At 62.8% G+C, this 25,385-nt stretch overlaps 1 protein-coding gene across 5 annotated transcripts; it reads left to right on the top strand.

Annotated features, from left to right (window-relative positions):
• The first annotated feature begins 513 nt into the window (after nt 1-513).
• Nucleotides 514-22,482, top strand: CTBP1 (C-terminal binding protein 1). 5 transcript variants are annotated; one of them, XM_079153636.1, is made up of 10 exons: nt 516-734; nt 7,595-7,786; nt 10,152-10,306; nt 15,345-15,489; nt 16,840-17,046; nt 19,390-19,604; nt 20,166-20,296; nt 20,824-20,951; nt 21,249-21,366; nt 21,609-22,482. In XM_079153636.1, the coding sequence occupies exons 2-10, from the start codon at nt 7,780-7,782 to the stop codon at nt 21,793-21,795; spliced, it is 1,293 nt and encodes a 430-aa protein (XP_079009762.1). In that variant the 5' UTR covers nt 516-734; nt 7,595-7,779; the 3' UTR covers nt 21,796-22,482. The 5 variants fall into 5 exon arrangements, with proteins under 5 accessions (XP_079009761.1, XP_079009760.1, XP_079009762.1 ...); XM_079153637.1 differs by lacking the exon at nt 516-734 and adding an exon at nt 1,215-1,355; XM_079153635.1 differs by lacking the exon at nt 7,595-7,786 and having other exon boundaries at nt 514-734; nt 21,612-22,482.
• The last annotated feature ends 2,903 nt before the right edge of the window (nt 22,483-25,385 follow it).

A 25,385-nucleotide genomic window follows, 5' to 3' on the forward strand; every position in this document is an offset into this window, starting at 1 on the left:
CAGAGGTAACAAGATGGACCACAGAATTCTCTAGTTTTGACTGTTTCCGTGATTTTGTTCAGTTAAGAGGGTCGCCTGGCAGTCCCCATCAACCGTAGGCGGCCGGTGTGTGGCCCTGGTCCCTCTCCCAAGGCGGGTGGCAACCGGCCGGGTCCCGGACTTCTGGGGCGAACATCAGCCTCCACTCGCCGGCACCTGCACCTGCAGCGCCCCGGCGCCGGGCGGCAGCTCCACCCAGCGCTCTGCACACTGCTCGCTCGGGTCCGGGCCGGGGGCGGGGGACGCGGCGGAGCTGAAGGGCCACGGTGCGCCGGGGAGGAAGGCCGGGGCAGGGAGTGCGGGGCGGGGAGAGGGCGCGGCTGGCGGAGCGCCAGCCCGGCGGCGCGAGGGGGCGGAGGCCCGGGCCCCCGGGGCCGGTGGCTGCCCCTCAGCCGCCCGCGTAGGTCCGGCGCGCCGCCTCGCCGGCAAACAGCAGACCAACGCGAGGCCCCGCCCGCCCGCGCGCCACCGCGTGTCCCCGCCCGCTCGGTCGGTCGGAGCGCGGCTGGCGGCGCGGCGGCGGCTCGGCACGGCGGCGGCCGGGCGCAGGCGGGCGGTCGCAGCAGCGGACGGCGCCGAGGCCGCCCCAGGCGCGGGGCTCGCGGCGGCGGAGCGCGCCGGACTCGTCGGGGCCCGCGGCCGCCCGCGCCTTTCAATGGGCAGCTCGCACTTGCTCAACAAGGGCCTGCCTCTCGGTAAGGCCGCGCGCGCGCATTTCCGGCCGCGGGCGGGGGCGGGGCGGGCCGGGCCGGGCGCGCGCGGACGCCGGCTTTGTGTGCGAGTGCGCGTGCGCGCCGGCGGGGGTGGGCCTAGCGGCGTGCGCAAGCGCACCTACTGCGTGCGAGTGCGAGTGCGCGTGCGCACGCCGTCCCCGCCCGCCGCGGCCGGGCGGGTGACAAAGGGGCCCGCGGGCCGCACAGGCCACCGCCACCCGGCGGACCCGCCCCGCGCGGTGGCTCCGGAAGCGGGGCGCGAGCACGGAGCCGGGCCTGGCGCGGGGGCGCCGCGAGCACCGCGGGGCGGCAGGGCCTGCGGCCCCGCTCGAGTTCGTCTGCAGAAATCGCGGGATCCCGAGGCCCGCCGCCGGCGCGCAGCCTCCCCATGCCGCGGCGCCCCCCGCTCTGGTTTCCCGGGCCACTCCGCAGTGCTGGTAGGAGCGGCAGCGCGGCGTCCGCAGAGCCGGGCCGGTCGCGGGCTGGGCGGTCCCCGGCGGGCGCGCGCCGCCGCGCCAGGCCCGGGGCCAGGAGGCTCCCCGCCACTCGTTAGCGCAGAGTCGCCTTCTAGGGAGGAAGCAGGTGCCCTGCATGGTCAGGAAGGTGAGCCCGCCCGGCGCTGGCCCCGCAGGGGCCCTCGCGCTGTTGCTTACTTTCCAAGCCCCGTCTCTTCCTCATCTGTGCTCTCAAAGCACGTGTTTGTCAGAAACAGGAGGTCAAGGGATGCCCATCCGCGGTGGGGCTGTGGTCAGGGCCTCAGGCCCACTGCTCACCACCGTCTGCTCCTGAGTGGGGTCCTCGTGGGGCAGAGTTCTCCTGAGAGGAGTGGACGCCGCCAGCAGGAGTACTGGCCCAGGCCCGCCCCCGACCAGTGTGTGTGGCCTCCCAGTTGTCTGAGACCCCATCTGCAACGTTGGGTAGCGCTGGACTCTGTAACTGTGTGCGATTGTTGTTTAGGATGACAGCTATGGTTTTGGGGCCACCCTTTCCCTGACCTGGAAGTCTGTCGGAGATAGCCTTGCTCTGGATGTAGGCTGCTCCAGTGTGACATGGACCAGGTCCTGTGGATTTCTGCTGAGACCTCAGGGCCCTGTCCGAGCTGTCATCCACAGGCTTGCAGTGGGTCTCAGCTGGGGTGCCTCTCTGGAACAAACTTGTCTTGGCTGGTGTGCTCTGCAATCATCTTTTCTCCCTTTTCTGTAGTTTAATCCCCTTTAAGCATGTGTTGTACCTCTGGGGTGCTCTGCAAAGCTTTGGGAAGAATGTGCACTGGGCTTCATCTGGTGACCTGGCTGTCCCCATCCTCTGCCCACCTGCCCAGCCTCCTCTAGGAATGGCTCCCGGCCTGACCTGTGATCTTGCCCCGTTTGGCCATAGCAGGTGGCTCTTGGTTCCTGATTGCTGTGAGGAGGCTGTGTGATGGGGATGGCCCTGTCTGGTCCTTGAGCAGGGTCACTCCCTTCTAGCTGCTTTTTCTTTTCAGCTTGAGGACAGCATTGGGGCCAAGGAGGTTTGGCTAGAGTTCATGGACTGAGGGCCTGGTGTCAGGGCTGGGACCCCTTCTGTCTTTGCTGGGGTTGGTGCTGCCAGTCTTTGGACGTTATGGCAGACTGTCATTTGGCACAGGGTTAGTGAGTCTGCTGGAGGAGTGCAGATGGCAGGTGACCCCCTCACCACACGTGGGCCCCAGGCTACTGCTCCCTCAGCTTTCTGAGGTGGGACCCTTGGCCTCCTGCCCCCTTCACCTAGCTAGCAGTTCTGGCTTTTCTCTGCTGTTGGTTACCTGCCCTTTGGGCTTCAGGTGTGGCACACCTGAAGGTCGGCGGTGTGGAGCCAAGGCCTCACCGTTCTGGGAGGCACTGAGTGCTGTGGAAACCCCTGTGTGGGTCAAGCCGTGAATACCATGACCTGTGTCCCCATGGCTCCTTGGCACAGAGTGCCCAACTGGTGGTTGTATGTCCCAAGGCCTTTGTCTCTTGGTGACATCTTTTGCAGACACTTGTCATATCCACCCAGCTGGGGGTGGGAGACAGGACTTGGCTTGTGTGGTGCCCGGCAGGGAGGGGACCAAGGCCCAGAACTCTGCTCTGTAGGGAAGTCTGGCTCCCAGCCCCAGGTGGCCAAGACATGAGGGAAATAGCAGCTTATGGGCACCTGGTTTTGATTTCAGCCTTGTTACCTGGGAGAAGGTCTGCCAGCATCACCGTGGTGTTTTATGGTCACTGGGCTGGTACTGGCATTTGTAGATGAGAGCTCTGTGAGGTGGATGTGTCTGGCCTGGGTTCTCCCATGTCCCCGCAGTCACACTCTTGTCTCTTGGGTGGGGACAACCCACGGGGTGCTCTCCACATTATGTATGGTCTCTTTCAGGCACGCAGCTTGTGTTGAGAGACAAAACGCTCATTTCTTCCTTACCAAACCAGAAATCTCTTGGGTGGGCAGTCTTCAAGCTGAACATGTAGCCAGGACTGAGTTCTGTGAGGTCGTTCCTCTGGGTTCCAAATGACTCCACTCTGCTGCTGGTGGTGACATGGCCAGCTCTTGAGGACAGTATGGGAGCTTGAAGACCTGGAGGGACTGGAACTCAGCCCTGCCCCCTGATGTCCCAGGCCTGGGATGGCTTCTGGGAGTACCCAGCGGGTTTGGGCTGGTTTGGGAAGGCTGGGTGTCCACTTCTGCTCACAGGGAGGTGTGGGTGTTGGGGACGCAGGCCTTTCTGCACTCCTCTCAGGTTCCTGCTGTGGCGCTCGGTCCCTCTTTCCACTGTCTGGTGGTGCTGCTGGTCTCCAGTGTGCATCTTGGTAGGGCCTGTGACCTCTGTTCTCCTGCAGCATGTGTGATTTAGAAGAGTGGGACTTCATGTCACTCGGGACTGCTGATGCAGTGAGTGTGGCTCTCTGTCTGCTGCCCAGGAGCAGGCAGGGTCCTTGGTCACAGCCCAGGGTGTCTGTACTAAACATGCACACACATGCAGGAGGATGCGTGAGGTCCCCGGGAAGCCCTGGACACGAGTTTGTGGGCAAGCCCCTGCCTTTTCTCACCACTTTCACCCTGTGCCTTCCCTGAAGTGGGCGCGTGCCGCGTGGCCCGTGGAGCTCTGCCCACGCCTTCAGCCTCACCTGTCCTCTAGAGGCCTGTGTGGCCCCATACCCTCTGCCAGCCTCTCCATGGTGCCCGCACCCCTCAGGGGCCCCCTTCCCACAGGGCTCAGCTCCTCCCCTCAGGCAGCAGGCAGCTCCATCCTGGTTGTGCTTAGCACTCACCCACCAGCCTCCACTGTGCAAAAGGCCAGGCTCTAGGCCTTGGGTCCCGGGCAACCAAAGTAGATGTCTCAGTGATGCCCAGATGACTTTGGTGGAGGGACCAGCCAGCTGGGGAAGAGCCTGGACTGTTTGGGGTGAGTTCTGGGCAGTTGAGTCTGGGTCCTCTTCAGGGCTATGAGGGCCAGTATATGCCCATCAGGTCCCCCAAGGCCTGTATTGGGGGCACTGTCCGTCCTGTGGATGGATGACTCAGGCAGGGCGCTTGGTGCTGGGGCCTCTTGGAGTCCCCAAGGGCATCGGTGCACGACAGGGGCCTGTGTCATCCAGTAGCCCCCCGAACCTGTTGCCTTGGAAACCTGGGGGCTGCTGTCCCTTGCCTTGCCCACTTTAAAGTAAAAATTTAATTTTAGAACAGTTCTGAATTTACAGAAAAAAATCACACAGATGGTACTGAGAGTTTCCACATACCCACCCACCCTGTGGATCCGTGCCCCCACGTTCCCATCCTGCTTCCATAGGACGTGTGCGTTGGAGGGAGTGGCCTGTGTGGAGCTGCTGGCTCAGGGCCCTGCTGCATGGGTCTCACCAGGGTGCAGTGTCCTGCTCCACCCTCCGTGCAGTGCAGCCCCTTTATGCCTTGAGGTGTTTGGCTCAATGCCTGCCAGTGTGTGTGGGCATCCTTGGTGGACACACCCTGGCTGGGCTGCTCAGCCCTGGGGTCCCGCCTCTCCGCCTATGTGCAGCACAGGGGAGTCCAGCACTCTGCGGCCACACCTGTGCCCTTCCCAGCTTGGCTTGTGGGTGTAGGGCCTTGCCAGAGCAGTTCAGGGGCCAGTGACAGAAGGACCCAGGAGGGCCGGGGCCTGTACACTTGGAGCCTGGTACCTTCAAGGCCCCTTTGCATGCTCAGCTCCTGCTGTGACGTATGGAGCCCCCTGTGCGCACCTGGTCCTGCCTGCCACGTGCTGCTGCCCTCGGGTGCCATGAGGCTTACTCGTGCCATGTCTGCTGGTGCTGATGGCTGGGAGCACTTGCTCCCTGGCTGGTGAGGGGACCAAGTGGCTGCCCCGGCAGGTGTCCCAGAATGTCCAGGGAGGGCTCCCTAGGGCTGAGCCCTGGGTGGGGCTGCTGGGATGGCCTGCCCACTGGGCTTCTGTGAGGCCCAGGCTGTCCTTGTAGTGTCCTGTCCCCAGTTTTTCCCCAGTTCACCTCAGAGCAGCCTCTGTAGATGAACTGAGCTGCGGCCACTTCCTGCTGGGTGAGCTGGGGAGGTGGTGGACTGGCTCATTTGGAGCTCTGGCCTGGGGGGCCTGTCTGACTGTGGGGATGGAGTGAGTGGGCACTGGCTGGGGCCACCCTCCCTCTGCATGCTCATGTCCTCGTTTTAAGATGTAACACCACTCCCTGGGGCTCTGTCTGGCTTAATTCCAGAGACAGGTGGAGGGTAGGGTTTTGCCTGTGGGATGCGGCCGGCATTGCTTGAAGAGGGGACTCGGGGCCGGTGTTGCACGTGGGAAGACCGCCTAGCCCTGTTGCTCACCTTAGGTGCCCAATCTCCCTGGGCCACGTCCTAGCCTGCTGCTAGCTCCTAGCTAGCCAGAACTGCTCGCTGCTGCTGCTCCTAGCCTGCTGTTGCAGGTGCGTCTTGGGCCAGGTATCTGTAGATAAGCAGGAAACATGAGGGATGGACCATGGATCCTGGCTAGGGTTCCCAAGAAGGAGCTGTGCACCCCTGACCTCAGAGCACTGGGGTAGCTGGAGAGGCCAGCTCCTGGGTGTCCTGCTGCATCGGGCTCCAGAACTCAGACTAACTGGGCAGGCATGACCCAGGATGGGGCAGCTCCGTGGCAGGTGCTCAGACCTGCCCTGAGGAGAAGGACACTCTCCAGGGTCTCTTGCCCCATAGCCTGTTTTCTGGGTATGAACCTATGAACAGGAATAAGGGTGCTGGCTACTAAGTGTCCACTCTGAACTTATGGCAGCCGTGGGGGGACAAGTGGATGCAGGCCTTGTGATGCAGGGAGCTCCTCGTAGATGGCAGCTCCTCAGGGCTCTGATGGACCTGGTGACACTCAGGGAGCTTGGTAGGTGGCAGCTCATTGGCGAGGCTGTAGGGCCGTCACCAAAGCTCCTGGTGGGTCAGGTGGCACGTCCGACCTTGCATTCCTCTCAGAGCAGCTGCTGTTAACAAGTGTCGACAAGTCTTGGCAGATACTGAGCAGTACTGGCGAGCACTGGCCAATGTTGGTCAGCACTGATTTGTTCTATATTGATGGTATTGACAGTGTTGACCGTATTGATGTGCAGGGACGAGTGCTGGCCAGGCCAGCGGGAGCAGGCAGTGTGGACCAGGTGGGAGCCTGGCTGGGCGGTGTTTTCTGGTGGGGAGACTCAGTGCTGGAGGGTGGCTGACTGGCCTGGCCCATCCCTTCTCCCCACAGTGTCACTCCAGCGCCCTCTGCTGGGGAGAGCCTGGGGAGCCCTGTGTCAGGAACCTGTCATAGGCTGGAGCTGTGGTTCTGGGCCACGTTGCCGCCCTGTTTGGTGGCCCTGCGTGGTGGGCAGTGAGCTGTGCACATGTTCTAGAAGTTGGTGGCAACCGGAGCCATGATGGAGTGTCAGTGTGTGTGCGCGGAGCCGCAAAGGGAACGAGGGCAGGCTGAACTGGGCTCAGGTCCTGGAGTTCTGGCCACACATGGCCCCTTCTTGTCAGCTGTCAGGTGCGGCCTGACGGGTGGTCTTGTCTCTCCCTTGGTGTTGAGGGGGTGGTGAGGTGGGTTCCTGTCAGTCTGATGTCTTGTCAGACTTGGGTGTCAGCCCCATGTGGCAACCTCATGCCAAGAGCAGGGATCAGGTGCTGGTGGCTCCTGGGGTCTGGGCGTTTGTGCTCAGCCTTCCAGGACAGGCCTTGGCCCCACTGGCCAGGCATGATGAAGTACTTGGCCCACACCACAGCTCCCTCCAGGCCCTGGCTGCAGCCAGGCAGGAAGAGCCGAGGGCTTTGGGAGCCGAGGGAGTGTTGGCTGGTGGCTGGGCTGCTTTGGGCAGGGGCAGCAGGACTCAGGGGGGTTGGGCAGGACACTGCAGAGCCAGCACCTGGCAGCCCTCTACCCTGGGGAACCTTGTAGGAAGAGCGATGTTCCAGCCTCACAGAGGCCCAGGAATTGTCCACATAAGGTAGAAGCAACTAGTAGGCTCCTTTCTGCAGTTTCCTTGCCCCACACCCAGCGCCAACCACACACCCACCCGTGCCTTAGCTTCCTGATGTTTGGATGCTGCTAGCTTCTGGGCAGGACCAGAGGCCTGTGGGGTGGCCACAGCCCAGAGCTATTCTTTCGAGTGTGTGTAGGTGGCTTTGGGGGCTTACCTTGGGCCTGGGACCTGAATTCAGAGTGAGCATCTCATGGGTCTGCACAGGCCCTGTGCTTCAGGTAGGTTGGGCCGGCAGCCTTGGCTGTGGCTGCATCTGGGCAGGGTTGAGGATGCAGCGTGACGCTTCACCCTTATGGTGTCCTGGAGTCTGAGTGTCAGCTGGACCCTTGATGGCATTTTAATGTGTCTCTTGTGTTTGATTTTTAGTAAGACTTTGAGCCCGACGCAGGCCTCAGTGGTGCCGTGGAGCAGCGGCCCGAGAGCTTTGGTTGGAGACAATAAGACGTGGGATGAGGCTCCGTGACAGGACGCGGTTCTGCCTGGGGATTCTGAAGACAAAAAGCTTTGGACAGTCGAATTCATGGTCGCGGAAATCCTGCCTAAATTAAGCAATGTCAGGTTGGTAGGGGCTCCTGGAGTCTGAGAGTGGCCTTCTCCGAAGGTGCAGAGGAGCTTGTGGCCCACGCTCTGGTGTGAAGGCGGTGCCCAGCAGTGTGCTGCAGGGCCTGGCTGGCTGAGGTCCCCGCCTGCAGCACTCGCTGTTGGGTGAGGGCAGGTGGCCTCGGGAGGGCCGCTTCCCGTGCTTCCGCAGGCGTCCTCTGGCTGGGGTTTGCTTCTGTGGAGAGGAGCCTCAGAGAGGCTCCGAGCCAGGTGCCAGGTTCTGCTGCAGTGGAGGATAGTGGGTCCTTGGGGCCGCGCAGAGTCTTGATGGGGACCTGAAACCCTAGACTGCCAGCCCAGTGGGGGGCAGCGGGGCTGACTCCTGCTCTTGGTTCTCAGGCAGGAACACAGGGAGTCAGTGCACATTGGGCTGTGCTCCTGGGACCTTCCCCAGCATGGGATGGGCTCTTCTCACACCCTGGCCCCCTCCTGGGCTGGGCTGTGTGTGGCAGTTCTTGTGGAGGCACCACAAGCACACTGGGCTGGGTGGCTACTTGGCTCTTGCCCACCCCTCACCTGGGTCACCCATGCTAGCACGGGTGTCCTCCCTGTGGGAAGCCGTTCATAGGGTGAGGGAGGTGTCCCAGGCCCCTCCTCCTCGCCCTCTGCAGAGCAGGGCCCACCGCCCTGGGCGTATGATGTGTGGCCTTAGAGCTCGCGAGCCCGCGGGCTTTCACTCCCCATTCCTCACGGAGGTTAGAGCTGAAACGCGGTGCTCTCCGCTCCTTGCAGGTAGCGATGACGTTACCTGCTAAAATAAGGAACGCTTCAAGTCCAAGGTGAAGAGAATAGTGGCCTCCTTGGCACGTGTGCCTACAGCATGGCTGGGTGTGTCGGCACCGTGGGAGGGCGCTGGTGCAGAGGGAGCCAGAGGTGAAGGAGTTTGCCTGCAGACCCCGCCTCGGGCTGTGACCTGGGCAGGTCTCAGCACCTCTAGTACGTAGGAGATGGCAATGTGGGCACCCTCTTCTCCAAGAGAGGGGCTTGAGCCCCTGAAGCCCAGGACGGGCGTGTGCCACAGTGCCCATCCCAGGCAGGGCAGCTCAGTTCTCAGCCAGGTCTCTGGCTCTGGGATACTCAGTGAGCCCTGCAGGGTCCAGCAGGTGCCAGCTGCAGGCCTGCTGCACAGGGCACAGCCGTCCACAGGGAGGCATTGCCTTTATGTGCTGTGGATTCTGAGGTGCTCCTTCCGTCGAGGCCACCCGAGGCTCAGGGCAGCCTCACCCTGCGGGCAGCTGGATGGGGCTGGAGCCAGGGCACAGTGCATCCTCAGGACTGGTGCCAGCTGCAGCTGGCGGCTGCTCCTTCTGGGCAGGCCTTGGGGAGGCTGTAGGTTTGGGCAGGACAGCTGCAGCCCTCCCTGTGCCTTCTGCTGCAGGGCAGCACTGGGGCTGTGTGCTTATTGCACCTTAGAAGCCCGTCCCCACCTCGGCCTTGGATGCGGTTTAGAAGTTAGCTTTTAAAGATTCCTCTTCTTCTTTTTGGTACTGGTAACTGAACCCAGGGCCTTGGCCACACTAGGCAGGTCTTCTAAGCCTACTCCAGCCCTAATCCCTTGGTCGTCCTGTTCTGGGAGGGTAAGGGGTCTGACCATTTTTTTTGTCTGTTTCTTTTGGTCTGATTTGTAGTACTAGAGATTGAACCAGGAGTGCTTAGCCATTGAGCCACGTCCCTAGCCCTTTTCAAAATACTCTATTTAGAGACAGGGTCTTACAGAATTTCTTAGGGCCTTGCTGATTTGCTGAGGCTGGCTCTGAACTCACCATCTTCTTGCCTCAGCCTCCTGAGCTAATGGGCCACAGGCATGGCCACTGCATCCACCTGAATGTACCTGAACCCTTCTCTGTCAGTGTACTACAGATGTGCAACGGGAAGTGAGGTGGGCAGGCAGGGGACCCTGGCTCACATCCCCTGCCAACCCCCAGAAAGTTCTGGGCAGCCACACAAGTGGCTCTAGGCAGAGAATGAATGATTAATGGGCATCTCCCCGAAGCCCACTGCACATGGCTGCTCACTCCAGGGTGAGAGGTGAGCCCACAGTGCAGAGCACAGGCCCAAAGCCCCCACTTCCCCACAGCCCAGAGTCTGCAAGGGTCTCTGAGGCCCTGCATCCTGGAGGGTGAGGACGGCTGTGCTGGACGGTGTCCCCTGGCTTCAGTGATCTTACAGGGACTGGTCTGCCTTTCCTGTCTTCAGGAGCCCTGTCTGCATGGCAGTTTGCAGTCGGCTTCTTGGCTCCGCTCTCGTTGGCTCTGTGGTGTGGCTGCAGGTTTGACTGGGCTACATTGCCGCAGGACTCTGAGTGGTCTGTCCTGTCTTGCAGGCGTCCGACCCCCGATCATGAATGGGCCCATGCACCCTCGGCCCCTGGTGGCGCTCCTGGATGGCCGGGACTGCACGGTGGAGATGCCCATCCTGAAGGACGTGGCCACGGTGGCCTTCTGTGATGCGCAGTCCACGCAGGAGATTCATGAAAAGGTAGCGCTGTGCGTTCCTGCCTCGCGGTTGACCCACCTTCACAGGGTGAGGGGCTGAGGGCAGGGGTGGGGCGCCCAGAGTGTGGGCTGCCCTCGGCCATGGCCTGGGCCAGCACGTCACCCTGACCACTGTTGGTCTGAGTGCATTTGGATGTAAGTGGCCCCTGTCCTTGTCCCTGGCCCCATCAGAAAGTAGAGACAGAGGTGACTCTGTGGCCTCTTGATCCACTTTCCCCATGAACAGTTCTGTCCCAGAAAGCAGAATGGTGTCGGCTGGAGGTGCTGGAAGCAGCAATTGTGCCAGAGAGGCCATCAGCAGCTGCTTCCAGTGGACACCAGTGGGCCTCAGCCTTGCCCACGGGTCCTCCTGGTGCCTGTGGTCAAGTGGTCAGCAGCTGTTGAGCAGCTCATGGCTGTTCACCCCGATCCATGGGGTCTCTGCAATGTGAAGCATGTTAATCTGGTTTCTACTCAGTGCCTCAGAACGGCCTTCCCACAGAAGACGGCTGCAGAAGCCTGTGAAGTTCTTTACGTCCCAGAAGCCTCTGAAAGCTGGCAGGGCAGGATCACAGTCTGCAGGCGTGGTGGCCTCTGCTCTTCCAAAAGGAGCAGCTGAGCTCTCTGGGGCCTGGCCCCACAGCCTGACCAGGCGCTTTGCAGGGTCTCCTGCTGACGGCACCACTGGCCCTCTCCAGAGGGAGACGGGCAGGCGGCAGGGGGTTTCTGCAGGCTGCTTGGGATCACTGTCCAGTGCTGCGACAGCCAGGTGACCATGGAGGGGAGACATGAAGAGCACAGTGCAGCAGGAGCAGAGGCGCCCGCCACCAGGAGCCTGACTGGCTGTGGTCACCTGCTCCCGCCACAGCCACAGAGAAAGGCAGCTCTGGAGAAGGCGGCGCCGCCGTGAGGGAGAGCGCGAGAGGACGTGCTGGGAGGGCGAGGTCCTGGGGGCTGTTTGCCTGCCTGGCAGAGTCTCTGCCCAGGCCCTGGTGCAAGGGCTGGAGAGATGCGAGCACAGGGCCACGTGATCCAGCAGACCGCAGAAGAGGGGGAGGCCAGAGCTGCAGAGAACATCCCAGAGTGACAGAAGGGAACTACACCCTGGAAGTGCTGCGAGTGCAGAGTGAGGCCAGGCCTCTGCGCCTGGGGCGGGTCTGCAGAGTGAGCACTGGGGCCTCTGCTTGGGTGAGTGAGGACTGGGGCCATTGCTCTGGAGGCCACTTGGTGGCTCCCTACAAGCTGAACACACACTTAGAACTTAGATCCCCATGGACTGGTGAAGGTGCAGGCCATTTAATCCCTTGCAGCCCCAACCAGGAGCCCAGGCGCCCTTCAGAGGCAGGTGTCCACAGACTGGTACACCCAAGCTACAGAGTCCCGCTCAGCACAGGGAGGAGCGAAGGACTGGCTCATGCAGCAGGTTGGATGGTCCCAGTCTTAGCAGCAGAGTGCTGGGGACGTCACTCGGAGGGTTCCATGTGGCAGGCGTCCCTTCAGGGACACCTCGTGGGGGTGGGAGCAGATGCCCGAGGAGCTGGCAGTCGCAGGACTTGTGCTCAGGCATGTGGCGCCTGCATGGTACAGGGAAGCACAGGCAGAGGAGCTTGTGCCTAAAGTAGCGACCTGGAGTGGACGGGTCCTCAAGATCGCAAGCAGTACTGGAACAGCTGCCCTGAGTGTGGGCTCTGGGGCGGCAGATGCTTTCCCAACCGTAACACCCCAGACTTCAGCGCGGTAACAGTCGGTGCCGATAAACAAGCAGACAGAAGCCCTAGTGTGGTGGGGGCAGGGGCTCGGGGCTTGGCAAGCAGCGGACTCGCTGCCCACCTGTGGCAGCCCCCTTGGGAGTGGCAGGGGCCCTGCTGTAGGCCGAGCCTGCCAGAGCTACCAGCAGACTCTGCCTAGGGACAGAGCTCACTACGGGAACGGGAGAGAGTAGGGACTGCAAGTCAGCCTTCTCAGAGGTCAGAAGTGGCACCTGACTGAAAAACAAGACCAGAGGACAGAGCATCCAGGAGCGGGAAAGAGCTGGGAATTTAAAATGTGCATGAGAAAGTCTGTGATAGCTGCTCGGCATTGCTGAGGAGGTCTCAGGAAAGACGAAGTCACGAAGGAGGGGGCGCCAGGAGCGCCAAGCAAGGTGAAGACTCCTCCTTCCCTGGTCGGCACTCAGTCCTGAAGAAGGACGTCACTTCCCAAGGGTGCTTGCTGCTGGTGTGGCCAAGTGATAGTTCAACAAGGGAGGGGTCAGTGGAAGTTCGTGTGCAGATTCTTCTTTCTGCTGCCTGGAAACCAGATGTGGTGGCTTGAGCCTGGGTAGCCACCTTGGACCACAAGAGGGAAGCCATGTGCTGGGAGTGACGGAGCAACAGGACAGGAACCTGAGGCCCAAATGACCCATAGGCCACCTGCCCCAAGCTTTGGCCCTGGAAATGAGTCCCATTTTCTGTCACTTTTTTGGAATAGCACTGTACTCAACAGCTAGTTGGAGTGATCATCTAAATGTCTCAGAGCAGAGACCATGTTGTCAAAGCCAGGCACAATGAAGAAATGCTTCCAGAGCTCAGGAGAGACATGTCCTGCCACAAGCCCAGGAGGAACCCTGGGGGCTCGTGAGACACTGCAGTGGGCTGCATGGCTTCTGAGGGCAAAGAACTTTTAGCCAGGATCACACATCCGACCTAACTGCTGAGCAGCCAGGCAGAAGGGAGGCCTGGGACGCTGGTGTCTGCTGCTCCAGGGGCAGTGGGGATCCCGGAGAGCCTTGTCAGGTCGAGGTTCTGGGGACACATGGGGAATAAAATAATGCCAGGTGCAGCAGAACCACCAAAGCTGGCAGCGGCACACGGGCTGCAGCCCTGAACCGCAGGACCCAGCCGCAGTCAGGCCAGGGCCAGGGCAGACGCCGGACGATGGAGACCTTGTGGGGCGCAGGGATCTTGGGCGTCCTCCCAGGGTGTGTCCAGACCATAAGACCCAGTGCCAGCACCCCTGGGTGGACAGTGCTGTCTGGTGTGTGAGCAAAGTGCTGGGGAGCTGCTGGGGGCAGGCGAGGAGGCATCCAGTGCAGCACCTCACATGGCCTGTGTACAGGGGCCAGTGGCATTCCAGAGTGCTGCGGGAAGTGGACAGGGCACTTTTCAGCCAGGTGGGCAGTATGCTCAGTGGCAGGGCCTGCAGGCTGTGTAGAGGTGGCTGTTGCCAGTGGGGCAGTGCTGGGTCCTGTCCCGGGTGGGCCTCCTGGCGTGCTGGGGTGCTCGCTGCCAGCCGGCAGGGTCGTGTGTGGAGCAGAGCCCGCTGCTGCCGCTCGGGTGGTTCTGGCACTCGGGCTGTGCCTGGCTGTGTTGGGAGCCTCAGGTAAGGTGCTGAGGGCAGGTGGCAGTGCCAGGTGGGAGGGCCACAGGGCACACAACACGCCGGCCCTGGAGAGGGAGGTGTGAGGGGCCGGTGGCCCTGCACACTCACGGTCATCACCCTGATTTGATTTGAGGTGGTGCCCAGTGAGCTCCCTCGGAACCCGCTGTCACCAGAGCGTCCAGGGGTCCGTGTTCAGCCAGGTGACAGCTGGTCCTTGGGCGTTGAGCAGGCACCAGGCCTGCAGTGGCCTCCTGCAAGCCTAGATCTTGTGTCGTCCCCGTCCTGGCCATGTGGATGCTGAGCAGATGGGTTGGGTCCCTGGCCTGACAGCACAGCTGGGGGGAGGGGATGAGTGAGTGGATGCTAGCAGAACGTGGCTTCTGGGAGGCCTGACCTACAGGGACAGACTGTGTGCACCCACCACCTGCAGACTCTCCCTAGAGGGTCTGTGCACCCAGGGCAGAGCAGCCACTTTGCAGCCACTAAAGGGAACATGGGGGTTGGAAGGGAGGTAGTGCCCTGGGCTGTGGACTGCTGTTCAGCACCCCACTCACAGCAAAGCCCCTTCCCCAGGAGGTTCTCGTCCTGAACTGAGCACAGGCCTGCCTGGTGTGTATGGTGGTGAGTCCACCCAGGGAGCCAGCTGGCTATGCTATTGGTGTGCAACAGGCAGTGCTCAGAATCTCAGGGACTGCAGCAGACACTGGTCTCTGTTTCTGAGAGCATGACTCAGGAGGTAAAGCATGCTGGTGTCTAGGATCCGGTTCTGCGACTGCAAACATACTCGGTGCAAAAAAAGGACAACATGAAAGAAATTTAGGGAATCAGTCATAGATGGGCAGAGGATGCCCAACCTGACGTGACCGTGGTAGTAGGTGCCAGCCTGCGCTTTGAGCTCTGGAACTCCGGCAATGATGGGGAGTGCCACTGGCCCCTCCTCGGTGCCTGGCAGCAGTGCTCAGAGGGGCTTGCGTCTGCTGACCACAGAAGAGTCAGTGCTGGAGGCTGCCCAAGGCCCCACAATGGGCTGTGGGGTGTGTCTTAACAGTCTTCCTGTTGCAACTCCTGTGGTCGTTAGAAATGTTTTTGAAGACTTTCCTGCCAGGTTAACTGGGCAGAGGAAAAAGCTGCACACCTGTCTGGCCTGTCCATGACCAGGGGACCCACATGCATCCAGACGTAGGCTCACCTGGTGCCACACCTGCCCCACTCTGGGATCCTCTGGTCCCTACCCCACTATGGTGTGCGCAGCCTGGCTGCAGCCTCACCTGCTGCTGCTCTGTGGAACTGGTTGTCCCCCGTGGTCACCCCTCTGGTCCTGCTGCACAGGCACAGGGGCCTTCTGACCCCCACTGCTTCTTGCCCTGTCTGTACACACACTAGGTCCAGGGGTCCATGCCCTGTGGGATCTGCTCACCATGTCACTGCCACCCCCAGGGAGTGCAGGCCTGACAGGGGCGACTTCCTTGTGGGCAGGACATCCGGAGGGTGGGCTATGCAAGGTGCGGGGGCGTGGCCATGAGTGGGTGTGTCCCCAGGGCGGGGCCTGTCACACCACCCCCCTCCCCCCCCATAGGGCACAGACACACGTTGGGGTTGCTGCTGGGGACAGTGTCCTGCATCCTCGGCAGCTTGTCACCAGCAGCCACGGCTACTCAGCACTGTCCTCCCTGCTCTGGCAGGTGCTGAACGAGGCAGTGGGCGCCCTGATGTACCACACCATCACGCTGACCAGAGAAGACCTGGAGAAGTTCAAAGCCCTGCGAATCATCGTGCGGATTGGCAGTGGTTTCGACAACATTGACATCAAATCAGCCGGGGACCTCGGTAGGCCGCTGCTCTCGCTGGTGGGGCCCAAGGTGTGCCCGGTGTATCCGCGGACCAGGGCCGTGCTGGGCATGGCTCACTCCTGTGCTGGCGGCCACCGGCAGGGGCTGCTGTTTCTGTCACCTTTTCTCCACTTCCCTGGCCCAGGGTCCAGCTCCACAGTCCTGCATGGCTTGCATGGCCTGCGACCAGGCTGCTGCCCCTCTGCTCTAGGGACTGCAAAGGCAGGCGTCTGTGATTCTGCCTTGAGGGTGGCAGGGCGATGATGGCAAGTCGGGCAGCCTGCTGACGCCCACAGGCCCCAATCTCAGCTAGTCCTCCAGGACTAGCAGGCAGTGCCCTGTCTGAGCCTGCCAGGCAGCGGTTGAGGGCCCAACTGTGCCATCTCCCCGCCACTGGGGCCTGGCCACATTCGGCATCTCCAGGTCTGACTGCTGGGGGTCACGGGTCCTTGGCGTTGTGTGCTGAGTCTTGGGCGGCACAGCCCAGCGCCCCAGCCTCCCTTGCTTTATGGCAGCCATCATTTCTGGAGGCAGCATGGCCCTGTCTCGACTCCCCTGTCAGACACCCTCGGCTGGGGGGGGCAGTTCTTGGAACAGCAAGCTGGAGACGTGGGTGCTTAGCGGGAAGTAGGCGCACCTGGCTAGGGGGCAGTGGGAGGGCAGGCTGGGTGGAGAATAAAGCCCAGGCTCCTCCATACCTGGGCCTCACGCCTCACCACAGCTGGGCACCTGGTCGCCCAGAGCAGAAGCCCCGTCTGCTCACTCCGCTTTTTTGCATCATCTTGGCTGTGGGGAGCAGGTGAGGGGTGTGGGGGGTGGACAGGGGCTGAGGGGGTCACTAAGACCTGGGGCCAGGGCCTGCTTGTCCTGGAGAGCCCAGGGAAGCAGCCAGCAGTGATGCCCGCGGATGCTGGCTGGTGGGGTGGACACTGCCCCCATGTGGCCAGGCCAGAAGGTTGAGTAGTCTGGCTGGAAAGAAGTCTGGTGTTGGCCATCTTGCCTTCTGCTCTGCCACCTGTACCCCCAGCTCCTCAGACCATCAGGAGGGGTCAAGGCAGCCTCTCCGTTCTTGCTGACCGGTCACCAGTGTGTGCTGCCAGGCTGTGGCACAGTGTGAAGGGTACTTGGGTGGAGACGACTCAGACCCCATGTGCCTGGGGCTGGTCAGTGCACTGCCAACAGTTCAGTGTGGCACACTCCCTGGCCTTCCAGGGTGGCCATAGGGACATGTCCCCTGGAATTTTGCTGGTGGACTGTGACATTAAGCATCCATCCTGTGCCAGTGATCTGGTACCTTTCCTGGGAGGCCAGCCCGTGCTGGGGTGACGCATGTGTCCTGTCCCCACAGGCATTGCTGTCTGCAACGTGCCCGCAGCTTCTGTGGAGGAGACTGCGGACTCCACCATGTGCCACATCCTGAACCTGTACCGGCGGACCACCTGGCTGCACCAGGCGCTGCGGGAAGGCACGCGAGTCCAGAGTGTCGAGCAGATCCGCGAGGTGGCCTCCGGAGCCGCAAGGATCCGCGGGGAGACCTTAGGCATCATTGGACTAGGTGCGTTGGCCACGGGGCTTGGCACGCACGGCTGGTGCGCCTGCTGGCCTGCCCTTCACGTGCTCCGAAGATGAGGCCCTGGCTCATGCTCTGCTGCAGGGCTGGTCCTCATCTTGACGGGCCCTGGAGGGCAGGGCACCAGGCCACGCACCTCAGGCACGGTGGCACACAGGCACACGTGGACGTCCCACCCAGGTGTCACGTGGGCAGGACACAGGGTGTGCATACGGACTCGGCCGTCTGGTGAGGCCCAGGCAGCCCTGGGCCCTTCCGGTTGCCCTGTGGGGAGGCGTTCCGTCTCCCTCCTGTGCTCCCATTTGCTCGCTCGCTCTGCTGTGTAGCAGCTGGGCCCCTCCTGACCTGCAGCTGCCTCTGTCTTGTTGGTGCCTGTCTCCCTGGTGGTCCGTGTGCATGGTGCGGGGCTCACTTGGGCTTGGGGGGTGTTGGCAGGTGGGTCTGGGTGGTGGGCTGGCAGCCTTCCTAGCGTTCTCAGGGTGTCTCCAGTGACAGCACGCCAGGGTCTAGCAGGGGAGCTGGCTGTGTCCTGGCACCTCCGACAGCCCAGGCCACTGCCTTCCCCGGGTCTCCTGCAGAGCTGCTCTTCCCGCCTGCGCCAAGGTGATCTGCCCTGCCTCGTCAGGACGTCCGGTGGCCCCATCCTCCAGCTCAGGCTTCCTGGGGTGCAGTGCTCACTGCAGGCCTGTGCCCTGCTGGCCCAGACAGGTCCGAGGCTCCCTCTGCCGTGGGCCCTTCTCTGAGGCCCTGTCCCTGGCTGTGGCCTCCCTCTGTCCCTGAACCTGCTGCCCCTCTCTGCACACGGCGCTCAGGCTGCTTGGCGTGGTCGCCTGGTTTCCACAGTTCATCCTGGTGTTAGCATTTTTATTTTCAGCACTGGGTTGGAACTCGGGGCTTGGTGTGCTGGGCAGACACTCTGCTGAGCCACACCCCAGCCCATTTGGCGTTTGGTGCTATTGTAATGGCGTGTCGTCTCCCCACAGTGGTTGGCATTCAGAGACACGCGTGGTGCTCGTGCACAGGCGGCCAGCTCATGGGTCTCTGCATACAGCTGGTGGTCTGCAGGCCAGGGCAGGGCGCCTCTCCTTTCCTCGCTTCCTGCCTGTGCTGCTTAGCTCGGGTGGAGGGAGCACCTGCAGCTGGTCTGGGAGGCGCCTTTGGCTGGCCTGCTGCAGGGTCTGCCCAGTTCTCCGTGGACACAAGGCGGTGTGGGGCTCCTCGGGCCTGGCTGTCTGCAGGGCGCACACGCCCTTCCTGCCAGGCCTGCCCAGCGAGGCTGCACTTCAGCTGTGGCTTCCGGTTCCAGAACTCCTTTGTGGATGTTCATAGTGAGGTTCTGGCCAGCCACCCCCTGCTCCCTGGCTGGCTGTGGCTGCTTCTGAGGGTCTTTCTTTTCACTGGAAGCCACCTGTCCTCCACACGTGACGTAGAGGCTCACTGTGGAGCGCAGACCTCCGTGAACTAGAGTAAACAGTAAACCTCCGCAACTAGAGTAAACAGTCGCTAGGCTCAGGACGGGGCCACCCTCGGGACCCAGGTGAGGGCTGGCTCCTCTGGTGCCCGCCCAGGGCTTGAGAGTGTTCCACAGCAGTGCCATCAGGTGACAGAATCTGTCTACCTCCTGCACAGCCTCAGCTCTCTGTGCTGGGGAGCACAGTCCACACCCCGTCCACTGTGTCCTCAGCAGCAGACCCTGGCTGCCATGGACCTAGCGGCCTCTCGCTGCCTTCTGCGACCTAGAACAGCAGGTTGGCTGTGTGCCCTGCAGAGCCCCCACCTTGCTCAACACCCCTCAATTGGCTTCCTTGGAGACCTGCTTCCCACAGAGCACCTGGGCAGCCCTTTGGCCCTGGGTTCCGCACTGCCTGGTGCTCTGCCCTGCTCCCTGCTCTGTCTTCCCTGTATAGCTGTGCCCACTTCCCACCTTGAGCTCTGGACAGTCACAGCCTCATGTGATCAAGGGAGACCCTACACCATGGCCTGCAGCATGAGCCTCCCCTGCCAGTGGTGTGTGTGCCTCAGATGGCCGGGGTGGAGGCCACTGTGGAGGCCCCTGGGCATCTCCTGGTCTGGCAGGTCCCTCTCCTGTGCCATTGGTGGGTGGCTGGAATTGAGACTCCAGCAGTCTTTGACGAGTGGGCTCAGTGGTGGACAGGGGAGGAGCTGAGTGGACAGGTATGTGCAGGCCAGTAGGCCAGCAGGTTGGGCACAGGCTGCATCTAGCGGGTGCCTCCCTGCCCGCTGACCTTGGTGGGTCAGCCTCCGAATCAGCCTCTGCTCCGGGTCGGGGCCCTGGAGCCCTGCCTCACGTGGTCTTCGCCCTGCCAGGTCGCGTGGGGCAGGCAGTGGCGCTGCGGGCCAAGGCCTTTGGCTTCAGCGTGCTCTTCTACGACCCGTACCTGTCGGACGGCATGGAGCGGGCCCTGGGGCTGCAGCGCGTGAGCACCCTGCAGGACCTGCTGTTCCACAGCGACTGCGTGACGCTGCACTGCGGCCTCAACGAGCACAATCACCACCTCATCAACGACTTCACCGTCAAGCAGGTAGGCGTGCAGGGGCCCGGGCCAGGGCTTGAGGGCGCGGCTGGTGCAGGCTCGCTGCTCCCGGTGGGGTGTGGGGGCCCGCTGCCACCTGCATCCACGCAGAGGAGCCAGCCGCCTGCCGCCTGGACGTTTCGCTGTCAGGCTGTGGCAGGTGGCCCTGCTCAGAGCCGGGCGTGAGGCCAAGGGCAGGAGTGGGCCAAGAAGAAGCCGTTTTAACTCGGGTGGCACCGACCACCCTGGCCAGGCAGGGCCACTGGGATGAAGTGGGATCATGAGGTGCACGTGCCATGAAGTGGGACAGCCAGCTGGGAGGAGGCGCCATGCGCTCTGTCCTCCTGGGCTTTGGGGGGGGGGGGGGGGGGGGACCGGAGCCGCCTTGGCCCATCTGCTGCCTCCAGAGGCCTGGAGCCGGGGCGTGTGCTCCGGCTGGGGCCCGTCGCATGGCCGCCGATCCGCTGCCCTCTGCCCAAGCCCCCGGGCAGGTGGCAGGCGAGTTGCTCCTGGATGAGCCCTGGGGCACAGGCACTCCTGCTGACCACCGCCTGCTGTCTGTCTCCTCAGATGAGACAAGGGGCCTTCCTGGTGAACACAGCCCGCGGCGGGCTGGTGGACGAGAAGGCGCTGGCCCAGGCCCTGAAGGAGGGGCGCATCCGCGGCGCGGCGCTGGACGTGCACGAGTCAGAGCCCTTTAGGTCTGTGCCTGTGTTGGGCCTCCTGCCCCCCGGGGCCTCCACTGGGGCATCGGGAGACCTGCTGCCTCTGTGCAGTGAGGACAGGAGTCCCGGCCTCCTGGCCTGCCTCAGGCCACGGGTGGCTTCCACAGGCCCTGGCCTCAGGCAGCCAGGGGTCAGGGGAACCATACTTGGCACTCTGTCCAGCCTCAGCCCCACTCTGGGTTGACCTCCTGGGCCCAGCTGGGCCTCAGCAGCCACCAGTGCTGTGAGCCAGGTGGGCTTGGGCTATGCCATGTGCACAGGGCCCAGGGCCACTTGTGCTTCCCAGCAGCAGGAAGCGCCTCTGGGGCCAGCGGGCCAGCCCTGGTTGGATGTTCGACACTGAGGAGCCACAGTGGGGATGCAGTACTGAGGCCACAGGGCAGGGTGTCGGGAGCCCTGGGGCGGGGCCCTGCCCTTGTGCAGTGCCCTGACCGGGGCCTGGCCGCCACCTGCCCTGCCCTCCAGGGTGCTCAGCCCACTGACCTGTGACATGCCACCCTTAGTTTCAGCCAGGGTCCCTTGAAGGACGCGCCCAACCTCATCTGCACGCCCCACGCTGCGTGGTACAGCGAGCAGGCGTCCATTGAGATGCGCGAGGAGGCAGCCCGGGAGATCCGGAGAGCCATCACAGGTGGGGCATGCCTCTGTGCCAGGGAGGTGACGCGCTTTGTGCCCCACCTGGTGCTTCTGGGGGCGGAAGTCATGGCCGAGGCCAGGCCCACTCCTCATTGGAGCCACGGGACCCTCTGTGCCCAGACAGGGCCCCATGGTGCCCACACGGAGGGAGCTCAGGACTGAGGGAGAACGGGCCCTGGGTGCTGCAGCCGGGGGCCTGGGGGCACCGTGCTCCCGTGCCCAGGCTGCGCCAGCGTCCTGCAGGGCCAGCACTTTAAGCCTGGGCACTGCTGTCCTCCTGTTGTACCACCAGGCCGGATCCCCGACAGCCTGAAAAACTGCGTCAACAAGGACCACCTGACGGCCGCCACGCACTGGGCCAGCATGGACCCCGCCGTGGTGCACCCCGAGCTCAACGGGGCTGCCTACAGGTGAGCGGCGGCTGTGGCCTGGGCCCAGCCTTCCCTGGGCCCCCGTGAGGACCAAACCTTGGAGCGGGCACCCGGGGCAGCCCTGGGCCTGCTGGACGCCAGAGCCCTGCAGAGGCTGCCCGTGGAGCAGTGGAGGACCTGCAGGGGCCGGTGGACAGGCTGCCGTGGCGAGGGCATCCACAGGTCGTGTTGCTGTGGGGAGCCCCTCGCGTGCAGCCAGCTCATGGCCCTCTCTTCCCCAGCAGGTACCCCCCAGGCGTGGTGGGCGTGGCCCCCACAGGCATCCCGGCTGCTGTTGAAGGCATCGTACCCAGCGCCATGTCCCTGTCCCACGGCCTGCCCCCTGTGGCCCACCCCCCCCACGCCCCTTCTCCTGGCCAGACTGTCAAGCCCGAGGCGGATAGAGACCACACGAGTGACCAGTTGTAGCCCGGGGAGCTCTCCAGCCTCGGCGCCTGGGGAGGGCGTGTGCACCCCAGCCCGGAGTGCGCGGAGAGGCGCCTGGGCCCCGCGCCCCAGAGACTGGCCGGCGCGTGCAGGGCGAGGGCAGCGCGGCCCGTGCTGCCGTGGTTGTCGCGTCCTGTGGGCCGGCTCACTGTCCTGTGTCCTTTGCGTCCTCGTTGAGCAGAAGTTAGTAGTTAATTCTATCATGGATGTTCTTGTCTGTGTGCAGTCGTTAGGACATGGCGGGGGATTCGTTTGCTTAGCTGTCAACAGAAGCCGCCGCGGGGCCTGCACGTGGCCTGAGCTCCCGGTGCTGACGCCCGCCGCGCCTCCTCAGGACGTGGGTCCTCCCGCTTCCTTCATGCCGCACAGCGCACTGTTTTTTCTACCTGCTTGTCTTATTTTTAGAATAATTTAGAAAAACAACAGAGGCTGTTTTCCTGATTTTGGCATGAACCCCCTGTTCCAAATGGAGACGGCATCTAGAAGCAGCCCAGCAGGGGGCGCCGAGCTCCCTGCCGCTGACGGTCCTGGTGGGGGCACTCGCCGCGTCCCGCCCGCGCCGTGCCGTCCTGCTGATGTGGTAGGCTAGCAATATTTTGGTTAAAATCATGTTTGTGACTGTAACCATTTGTATGAATTATTTTAAAGAAATAAAAGTCCCAGAAAGAGCCGGCATGCCTGGGGTCTGTTTTAGTGGCTTTGTCTCCTGGGAACACTGTGGGCCTCTGTCCTGGCTGTCATGGCTCAGGGCCCGACTCGGCGTGTGGAGCAGGCGGCACAGGGAGGCCTGAGGAGTGGCGGTAGGAGAGGGGCCTAGGCCCCGGTGCGTCCGAGCCCACCCTCTGCCTGCGTCTGCTCCTGGCTTGGCCGCTGGAGTGCTGTGTGCGTGGGCAGTGCCAGGCCACTCGGCTCCGCACCACCCTCAGCCTGGATAGCTGCTGCATGGCACCTGGGCTGCCCAGCTCCACACCCTCCCTTCTCAGCACACGGCCTCCAGGAGGAAGGGAGGTGCCCAGGCCCCTGGCCACAGCCCAGGGAAGCAGTCCTCCCTCCAGCTGAATCGGGGTGGAGGAGCCTCCTGGCTTCCCTGAGCTTGCCCAGAAGGCCTGCCGGTGCCCGTCAGCAGGCCTCTGCTGGGCCTCTGCCCCTCCTGTGCCTGTCCACAGGTGTGACTGTGCCCGCTCCTCCCTCCCAGGATGGTGGTCCCTGAGGCCGGCCAGGGCTGGCAGAGCAGAGGCCTGTGCTCCCCAGGCGTGTCACTGAGTGCCCGGTGTGCCCTAGGCCCCTTGCCCTACTGCCCCGTGGAGCTCTGGAGTGGCAGGCCCACGCTGTGAGGGTCTGGTGGCATGTCCTCGGTGCCCACCTCACCACAGGTTGCTGTGGCTCCGTGTTTCTCACCCTCGTGAGCTGGGTCCACGTCCTGTAGGTACCCAGGGCTGGGCTCAGGCCTGCCACTGCAGCCTGAGACCTTTGTGTCCTCAGTAGGCATGGGAGATGCACAGGCAATGGGGCCGGAGGGCCGAGGGGCACGGAGTCTCCCCACAGAGCCCTGGAGTCCTGGGAGATCAGACGGGGTCCTGGGAACTGCTGCAGGTGAATGTTCAGCCCTAAACTTAGAGCAATGCCTATTATTATTATTACTTAGTTTTTTAGGGGCAGGGATGGGGTCTCGCTAAGCTGTTGAGACTGACTTTGAACTTGGGGTCCTCCTGCCTCAGCCCCCCGAGTCTCTGGGGTTACAGGTGTGGCCCCCACACCTGGCTGGAACACCTGGTCCTAAAGACGTTCACCCCTCAGCAAACAGCAGCAGGTACCCGGTGCAGACAGTCAGGTGGCAAGCACAGGACAGGCAGGTCAAGAGACGAAAGCTCATTCTCTGAAAAATCAACGAAACTGGTGAGACTCGGCTCCGGGCGGATGGAGACTCGAGGAGGCTCCTGACCTTGTGCCAGTCGTCAGAGTGGCTGGTGAGGCAGGGCCTCCCAACTGCCCAGGCCCGCCTCCAACTTGCCATCCTCCTGCCTCAGCCCTCTGAGTCGCTGGGACCGCAGGCCTGCCTGGAAGCTGAGTCTCTTTCCCTCTGTTCTTCATTGGTGCCCTTTAACCACACATGATGGCAGACTTTGTTAGCCTTCACACGTGCACACGATGTGAGAAATCCTGGAAATGTAAGCAGTGCATTCTGCTGAAGGTGTGCAAGGGTGGACAGATGGGAAGGCTGCACCACCGCTGGACCTGTCTGCACCGACCATCCAGGGCCATCGCAGGCCGTGGTGTCACCACCCAGACGTGGCACTGCCAGCAAGAGCAGCCTGCCGTCCTCACCTCTGCCCCTGTCCCCGAGGGGCCTCCAGGCGTGTGCAGTGCCAGGAGAGGGCCTCCTGTCTCCCCGCTGGACGGCTGCTTGCCCTCGGGGGAGGGATGCTGCCAGGGGCTGTTCCAAAGGATCGCGGGCCTGGAAGGCGGCTTCAGAGGGTAGACAGGAGCCGGCGCTGCCACAGGAAAGCCTCGGAGCTGTGATGTGGACCTCCCACGCACCCCTCCCTGGGAAGGAGGCTGCTGGCAGGAGGCAGCCTTGGCCTCTGCCAGTGTGAAGTGGCATCCAGTGACCAAAGGCCTAGCGTCATGCAGTGGTCTGACCAGAGCCCTGAGGACGTGAAATGGCACACGTGGATGTGGGAAGGACCTGTGGGGTTTGCTGGTGATAAGCTGTGTAAAATAAGCCAGCCTGCGTCTGGAACAGACAGGTCTGCAGGCTCGCTGCACGTGAGCCCTGTGCTGACCAACCCACAGAAAGAAATGCCAGCAGAAGCCGGTCATTACTGGACCCCACAACATGCAAAGTGCCAGCAGGGCCCTGCTCTGCCCTCTGACGCCTCCATCCCGCTACCGAACACGCAGGACCAACCGCTGATGACCCCCCAGCGAACACCCCAGCTGGCAGCAGCCTGGGGCCGCGGCCCAGCAAGGGGCTCAGCAAGGAGGCCCCGGCCACCTGTTTATTTGGGGGTGGTGGCAAACATCGTAGAATGCACACACTCCCGCTTAATAAACGAGTCCATTGCAAACCCAGTTCTAGCTGTTTATTTTTAGTGATTCTAACAATTCTTTTCCCAAAAATAACATGGAATACCAAAGTCCTTCGATCCTGAGGCCAGAGCCTCAGGCAATCTTAAAAACACGCAGGGCCCACAGGCAGTTCTGACTCGAGGACAAGCTCCCCAGCGCCAGGCTGGGTGTGCCCGTGCTGCCAGGAGACATGGCCCAGGGCCCCAGTCATGGGGCTCACCCTCTGGTTAGGGGGTTCGGGAGCCACCAGTGCAGGTCCCAGGTGACCAACCGGCTGGTGGGCTACCTTCAGCCTGCACTGCCCTGGTGCCGGTGGGGTTGGGTTGCGACTGGGGATCCCGCAGCCCCTCCTGTGCAGGGGACACTGAGCCCCAGCGCAGGGCCTGCCAGGCAGGGTGAGCAGCCCAGGGTGGGGCAGCCCACCTCTGCCCCTGCCAGAGCCTCCTGGAGCTGCGGGTGCTGAGCACCCCAGGCCGGGTGAGCTCGATGCAGTGCTAACAGGC

Source organism: Sciurus vulgaris, assembly GCF_902686455.1.
Source record: "Sciurus vulgaris genome assembly, chromosome: 9".
Taxonomy (NCBI): Eukaryota; Metazoa; Chordata; class Mammalia; order Rodentia; family Sciuridae; genus Sciurus; species Sciurus vulgaris.